Below are 8,513 nucleotides of genomic sequence, written 5' to 3' on the forward strand. Positions count from 1 at the left end.
ATATATTTCCTAGATTACAGTATTTGTTTCAAACATTGCCAATACAATTGCCACAGAAATTTTTTCAAGAGCTAAATAAATGTGTGAGAAAATTTCTTTGGAAAGGTAAAATGTCAAGAATATCATTGGAAAAATTGACATGTAAATTTGGGTTAGGAGGGTTACAACTTCCAAACTTTAAAAACTATTATAAAGCAAATCAACTTAGATTTATTGCATCTTTCTTCGATGATCGAAAACCGGCATGGATTAAAATAGAACTAGACAAGATAGGAGAAAATAGACCTGAAGATTTTATATATAAATGGGAATCTAAATTGATATGGGAAAAGAAAGAATCTCCTATATTAACACATTTGATTGATCTATGGAATAAGATAAATGTTGATAATGAAACACAGAAATCTCTATTAGCAAGGAGACCTTTGTTCCAAAACAGACTTATTCCTTTTACAATGGACAATCAACTTTTATATAATTGGTACCAAAAAGGGATTAAATTTATAGGAGATTGTTTTGAACGAGGTATATTGATGTCATTTGAACAATTAAAGGATAAATATAAAATATCTAATAATACTTTCTTTTGTTACTTTCAATTAAGGGCTTACTTAAAAGGTAAGCTGGGTCAAACAATGTTTTTGCCAGAACCTAATGAAATTGAAATTTTAATTCAAAAAGGGAAAATTAAAAAAATTATTTCTTGTATGTATACTTTGATTCAAGAACAGACAATTAAACAAGGAACCCATAAGTCAAAGCAAAAGTGGGAAACAGATCTGAATATTAATACTGATGAAACAAATTGGTCAAGACTGTCTTGACAGTATGACAAATACAATAAACGTTCGACTTAGATTAGTACAATATAATTTTTTACACCAATTATATATTACACCGCAAAAAATAATTAGATTAAATTCAAATCTATCTGATAAATGTTTTCGGTGTAATCAAGAAATTGGTACTTTTTTACATTCTACTTGGTCTTGTTTTAAAATTCAACCCTTTTGGATAAATTTAAGAATCTTATTGGAACAAATTACTGGAACTCAACTTCCACATAACCCTGTATTATTTCTATTAGGTGATATTGAAGGGATAAAACCGAAACTTAAATTGAATAAATATCAGAAAGAGTTTATAAAAATTTCATTGGCAGTAGCTAAGAAGACTATAGCAGTTACTTGGAAATCTGATTCGTATTTAAGTATGGATCGTTGGAATAATGAAATGGCTAGTTCTATTCCACTCGAAAAAATTACTTATAATTTAAGAGATAAATATGTAACATTTTTGAATATTTGGCGCCCTTATTTACAAAAGATAGGATGGCATATTTAAGTGCTCTGATAAAGACTTTGGTCACTTGGGGAAAGTAACGGATAATTATACCAAATTTATTTTGAATCCCATGGAGCATGTGGAAACCTTCCAATACCCAGGCGGTTCTTTTCTTTTTTTTTCTCTTTCTTTCTTTTTAGGTAGGACTATATATGGGGGGGGGGGGGGGGGGAGGGTAGATTCTATTTTTTCATGTATTCTTTTTGAAAATTCAATAAAAATTATATTAAAAAAAAACTTTTCCCTATAACTCAGGTCCTCATGTCCCAGCAACTTCCTTGTAAATTCTTTCTGTGCTCTTTCAATCTTATTGATGTCTTTCCTAACTTTGCCATTTCTTGTTGTGTAACAGAGATTTCACCAATTATCAAGGAAGAATCATTGCCTGCTACTAAGATGAGAGCTGTTATAGCCAATATCTCCTCCTTGCCTGTAAACTCAGCATTGTCTCGACCACCACCAAGAATTCAGATGGCTCCTCTTCCAATGTCACTAGAATCAGCAAATAATCTCACTATTAGTACAGAAAATCAACTGGAGGCCTTTCTGGATGATACATTGTCATCTGGTGGCAATGCTTCTCAAATGACGGTCAACCAGGAGAACTCAGACTCCCTTGCTTTAATGGAGGACCTTCAAAATGACCTACTGAATACATCCAGTATACTGGATCAACATCATTCTGTGATGGACCCCTGTGATGTGCATTTCTCTGCAGACAGTTCTTGCCTGAACTTGGACCTCCCCGACACTAATTTGGACAATATGGATTGGCTGGACGTGACAATGCCGGGTTCAACTACAGGACTCACTCCTGTTAACAGTGCTGCTCCGAGTGTGTTTTCCACTGATTTTCTGGATGGTCCTGATCTTCAACTACATTGGGAGTGATATAACTAGACTTCCAGTACTCAAGCAAAAAGAGTATGCTTTCTTAGTGTTGTGTGTCAATCATCTAGCAATGGTTAGTACTCCAGTAACAAGACAAGCCAAGATGAGATTATCCAGTATGGTTCACTTGAATGTTGGCAGAAAGAATGAGTGATGAAAGAAATGATCATTCGCGGCAAGCTGGCAATCTCATGGTCTGGCCATATTAAGACTACTTATTTTTAATGTCACATTTATTCTAGTGTCAGTGGTTAATAATTACTGTTGAAATTGAAAATAATTTCTTCATGCAAGTGCGCTTTTCTGTGGGTGGCCTGAGCCAAAATGCATGGTATTGTGGAGTTTATTACACTGGCTGGTTCAGTGAATTCTTATCAGTCTGCGTGAAATGTTTCATTCTTTTGAAGCAAGAGATGTTTTTGAACTAATTAACCTTTTACTACTTTGTACATTTTGTTTTAATGCTCTTTCTGCAATATGTTCATCATGTTATTGCATTAAGGTGATAATTGCCCAGAGCCAGGGCAAAACTGTTGTTTATAACGACCAGGGAGACTAAAACTATGGCATCTTGAGAGTTTAAGTGTAGTTTTTTTGGGTCACTGATGATTCTGCAAATTCAGTGAATATCATTTGTCAGAGGCTCTTCTGTTTTAATGCAAGCAGATAACCCGTGACGTCTCCAGTCTGTACATTTAATACCAATTAATAAGGCTCCGGTTTCAGTTTTCTGCAAGTCATTTTGTCAACTTTCATTTCTCGTCATCTTCATCAGTTTGCTTGACCCTCTGTAACATTTAACCAAGCATTAAAGATAAAATGAGTTATTTTAGTACCACTTTTCCCACATTTCCTCAAGTTTGGGTCTATTGAACCAATTATAAGGATTCAGCATTATTTACATCCTTGACCTGTGCTTTTAAACATACTGACCCCACTAAGTCTTCAATGGAGACAGCACCAAACTAAACAAATGTGACATAATGTATTAGTGCTAACTTAATACATACTTGTGTATTTACCAAAGTGTGGTAGTTTAACAATTAACTTTTAAGATGCACCTTCTGGGGGAGAAATTGGGAGAGCCTTATTTTTATATAGGAATGAGGGATTAAAACACCTCATTATTGGCATATAATATCCCCCTTATTGGGGATGTGGCTTTGTTTGCTCCCCAGAAAATCAGGATTTGCCAAATACTTGATAAGTGAAAACAAGTGTAATGTTGTAATGCAATGTAATACTTTGACATGTTGTGTGTCCTTACAAAGGAATTAATGTTCACTATTTAGCCAAAGGGTTTTTAAATATAGAAGGTACAGATTTTATAAATCAGAGAAAAACTGCAGTTTTAAAAATTAAAGCAGGGGTAACAATTTTGAGAAGGACTATATTTTCTATATTTTACAAGTAAATTAAATTAATAAATTTATAAATACAAAAGGAAATGCCTTTACCAGGAGAGATATCTATCTGCCCTTCAATAAGTTTTCAGATGAATCCATTAGCAGATTATGTACTGATGATTCATGTAATACTGATCAAATCATGCCTTTAATAATGGTTTGTATCAGATGGTTAAATATTAGGGATGGGAATTTGGGATTGTTTTGTCTTCTGAAATGTGCTGCAAATTACAATTTAATAAGTCACAGGGTTTGAATTATGTGTTGTTTAAAGTACTGAAGATTCCCACAGTGAGTCTTTATTCTTGTTGCATTGGGATTATATTTACATTGGGTTGTTGAATAAGCCCGTTGTCTAGATTTATAACTACATTTAGAAATTAAACTAAAAGCACAGAATTGATTGAAAGCCAAAAGTTTAAATGCCACAGAATGTCTTGTCAAAGCAACACTCGTTATCAGTTTTTCCTATATATTTTGCATACCACTGAAATTTGAGGTTGGTAATGTGATAAATATTATTGTTCAAGAAATATGAACCACTCTTAAACTGCACTTAGTACCGCCATAATTAAGGCGATTCTTTTTGTTCAACTTAGAACTCAGTGTCTTGCTTCGTGCTTGGTAACGTTATCTCATCCTATTGCCTTTTGCCGTTACACATGCACATGACCTCTCATAGGAAACCTGCTCCCACTTAATTCACCAATGTTGCACTTCATCAGCTTTAAGAAAATAGAAGTTTAGGTAACTAAATCCGCCAGATTCCTTGCCCATCATTTAAAGAAAAAGACCAGTCTAAGACTTTAATAATGGCACAACTTATATTTGGGATTAATGTCCAAGATGCAAATTGAAATTGCAACACAGGCATAATGGATTGAAACACCAGTATGCTATGTTGATGCACTACCACACACATTTAATGGAAGTTTCCCCAGTAAAAGTATGACTTACAAGCCAAAGAATAGTGTATAATAGTATTACATAAAGGTACAGATCAAGGAGACCTAATTATATATTGACATCATGTTTGGATAGATGACTGGTATCCATCTGAAAAGCTAATAGGTTGGTGGTCTTGCATGCCTTTGTTAAGTAAGATTCAATCTTTGAAAGAAATATGAAGGGTTGTTATACTTTTGTGATGAAATGTACTTAAGTTGTTAACAGATTAATTCCCTAATGCAGTTACATTATAAATTCCATACAAGATAATTTATTATTTATAAATTATTAACCATGATTGACCTCCTGATTTAGAAGGGCTACAGTGTCCAGTTATTTGCGATTCCACACTGTCATGCCATATTTTAGCCAGAAATGAATCCAAATTACAGCAGCCTGCTATAACTCCAAATGTAGATTAATTAACATGGATAAGTTAGCATCGTATTTTTAACCATACCGAAATAAGTTTGTCAATTAGAAATCAAATTATGGACTTAAACATGCAGAAATTTTAACTTATCTTTGTTGTAAGTATAAATATACTAAACTATAACTGTGTAGATGGGCAGCTTCAGGAATTTTGAGACTGGCAAAAACAAAAATTACTGTCCTATACTCCTTTAAATTAAACTATAAATAGCTTTGATAATCAAGCAGCTACCAAAGAGGAGAAAATGCATTTTTATCCCTTATTGAGTTTTAAGTGCAACTCCATAACAGAATATCATGACCCCTCATAAAAATCCATAATCTTACTTTGTTAGCATCTCAGTTTAGTTTGAAATTGGTAAGTTTCCAAAATTGAAAACTTGTACGTTTTAGCACTAGATATTTGATATAGCATATGGAGGTTCAGGAAAATAGTGTGTTCGTCACTATCAAACCATTATGCCTTTTTCAATACTGTTTGCACCCAGTGAAATTCCATATCATGTTCAAATTCATATGTTTGCACATTTGTATATAAGTGATGCATATTTTTATATGTGTAGTACATTTATTGACGAGCTTTGTAAATATTGGCAATGTTGTAGTTACTAATGACATCTACCAGCAATTTTGCATTATTGCTGTGTTTCAATAAAATGTTATTGTCCTGTGACTTGCTATGCAGCTTATTAAATGGGGAATGGTAAAATTCAGAAATGTTTGAAACACAGATCTCATGCTATTCCTGCAGCACTAATTAATATTTTATATTCAGGTATGTAACAAACTGGCTCTGTATGCATCTGAAAATGTAGCCCAAAGGTATATAGGTATATAGGGCCACTTGTGATCTGAACTCTCTGTTATCTTTCCCATATACTCATACAATATTAATAGGATAACAAAAAAATCGCCGTGAGGATGGATCCAAATTGCTATTTTTTTAAAATTGGGAACAAACAATTGACAGATTAATATTTCTAGGGTTTCCTGTCTTAAAATTTCTCTGTGAACAAACATAGCTTCATCAGCCCATGTTGGTGTCACTTCCTGGTTGGCCCTTCACCCTGCCTGGATGAACACTCAAATTGAACTATTTCAAGCTTTCTCCATGAAATCAGACACGGGTAGTGAATTGTGAAGTTTGTAAAATTGAACTTCCTAACCTGAAAAGCCATAACATTGGGAGGTGAGGTGGGTATTTGGTGGAAGTAGTGCCTGCATTTTAGTGATGTGTTAGAGGGGCCTCAGCATTGTTTTGGACATTCTTTTGGCTTTTATCTTAAATTCACTTGTATACCTTTACAGTTCAAAATGGATGACTTTTTGCTCATCGGATTTGAAGTTCTTAGGACACAGGAACACATTTAGGCTATTCAGCCCATCAAGTGTGCTGCACCATTAAATCATGGCTGATCCATTTCCCTCTCAACCCCATTCTCTTGGCTTCTGCCTGTAACCTTTCACGTCCTTGTGTGCAGTTTGGTCTCCAAATTTGAGGAAGGACATTATTGCTATTGAGGGAGTGCAGCGTAGGTTCACGAGGTTAATTCCTGGGATGGCAGGACTGTTATATGTTGAAAGATTGGAGCAACTGGGCTTGTATACACTGGAATTTAGAAGGATGAGAGGGGATCTGATTGAAACATATAAGATTATTAAGGGTTTGGACATGCTAGAGGCAGGAAATATGTTCCCGATGTTGGGGAGTAGAGACCCAAAGGCCACAGTTTAAGTATAAGGTGTAGGCCATTTAGAACGGAGTTGAGGAAAAACATTTTCATCCAGATAGTTGTGGATCTGTGGAATGCTCTGCCTCAGAAGGCAGTGGAGGCCAATTCTCTGGATGCTTTCAAGAAGAGTTAGATAGAGCTCTTAAAGATAGCGGAGTCAAGGGATATGGGGAGAAGGCAGGAACGGGGTACTGATTGTGGATGATCAGCCATGATCACAGTGAATGGCAGTGCTGGCTCGAAGGGCCAAATGGCCTCCTGCATATATTGTCTTTTGCCCCGACCAATCAAGAATCTATCAACTGCTGCCTTAAAAACACCCAATGACCTGGCCTCCACAGCCGCCTGTGGCAAAGAATTCCAAAGATTCACCACCCTCATCTCTGTTCTTAATCTCTGTATTCTAAAGTTGTGCCCTTTGGGCCTAGGCTCCCCCATAATAGGAAACATTCACTCCATCTCGGTGTTTCAACATTCAATATGTTTGAGTGAGATTTCTCCCCTCATTCTTCATTCTAGTGAGTACAGGCCCAAAGACATCAAATGTTCCTCATATGATAGATCTTTTATTCCTTGAATAATTTTTGTGAACCTTCTCTGTAGTCTCTCCAATGTCAGCATATAGTTTCTTAGATAAGAGGACCAAAACTGCTGACAATACTCCAAGTGAGGCCTCACCAGTCCCCTTAAAGCCTCAGCATTACATCCTTGTTTCCATATTCTAGTCCTCTTGCCTTCCTCACACTGACTCAACCTGCAAGTTAACCTTTAGAGAATGCTGCATAAAGACTCCTAATTCCTTTTGCACCTTGGATGTTTTAAATTGTCTCCATTTTAAAAAATGGTCTACGTTTCTATTGCTGCTACCAAAGTACATGACCAGACACTTCCTGACATTGTATTCCATCTGCCACTTCTTTGCCCATTCTCCAAATCTGTCTTAAGTCCTTCTGCAGACTCCCTTCTTCCCCAATACTAACTGCCCCTCCACCTACTTTCATATCATCTGCAAACTTGGCCAAAAAGCCATCAATTATGTCATCTAAATCATCAACATACAATGTAAAAAGAAGCAGTCCTAACATCATCCCCCACAGAACCCCACTAGTCACCAGTTGCCAATCAGAAAAGGCTCCCTTTATTCCCACTCTTGGCCTCCTGGCCAATCAGCTATTGCTCTATCATGCTAGTATTTTCCCAATAATATCATGGGATCTTATCTTGCTAAGCAGCTTCTTGTGTGGCACCTTGTCAAAGGCCTTCTGAAAACCCTATTATCTACCGATTCTCCCTTATCTATCCTGTTTGTTATTTCCTCAGAATTCCAACAGATTAGTCAGGTATGATTTTCCATGGAGGAATTAAGGCATCCATTAGTCTTGCGAGACCATGGATCTGCACCTGGAAAGTCTTCATTCTCCAGGGCGCAGGCCTGGGCAAGGTTGTATGGAAGACCAGCAGTTGCCTATGCTGCAAGTCTCCCCTCTCCACAACACGACACCAATGTTGTCCAAGGGAAGGGCATTAGGACCCATACAGCTTGGCACCAGTGTCGTCGCAGAGCAATGTGTGATTAAGTGCCTTGCTCCAACACGTTGCCTCGTCTGGGGCTCGAACTCACTACCTTCAGGTCGCTAGTCCAATGCCTTAACCACTTGGGCCACGTGCCCACCATTGAGGAAACCTTGCTGATATTACCCTATTTTATCACATGCCTCCAAGTACCCCAAAACCTCATCCTTATAGACTCCATATCTTC

At 36.5% G+C, this 8,513-nt stretch overlaps 1 protein-coding gene across 7 annotated transcripts in view; it reads left to right on the forward strand.

Annotated features, from left to right (window-relative positions):
- Positions 1-5,688, forward strand: part of mrtfba (myocardin related transcription factor Ba) — a 257,395-nt gene extending 251,707 nt beyond the window's left edge. For all 7 annotated transcript variants that reach the window (XM_072268853.1, XM_072268858.1, XM_072268856.1 and 4 more), the window contains one exon: positions 1,697-5,688. In XM_072268853.1, the coding sequence (XP_072124954.1) occupies positions 1,697-2,235 (539 nt within the window). In that variant the 3' untranslated portion in view covers positions 2,236-5,688. The remainder of the gene's footprint in view (positions 1-1,696) is intronic.
- Positions 5,689-8,513: the final 2,825 nt, after the last annotated feature.

Source organism: Mobula birostris, chromosome 9 (genome assembly GCF_030028105.1).
Source record: "Mobula birostris isolate sMobBir1 chromosome 9, sMobBir1.hap1, whole genome shotgun sequence".
Taxonomy (NCBI): Eukaryota; Metazoa; Chordata; class Chondrichthyes; order Myliobatiformes; family Myliobatidae; genus Mobula; species Mobula birostris.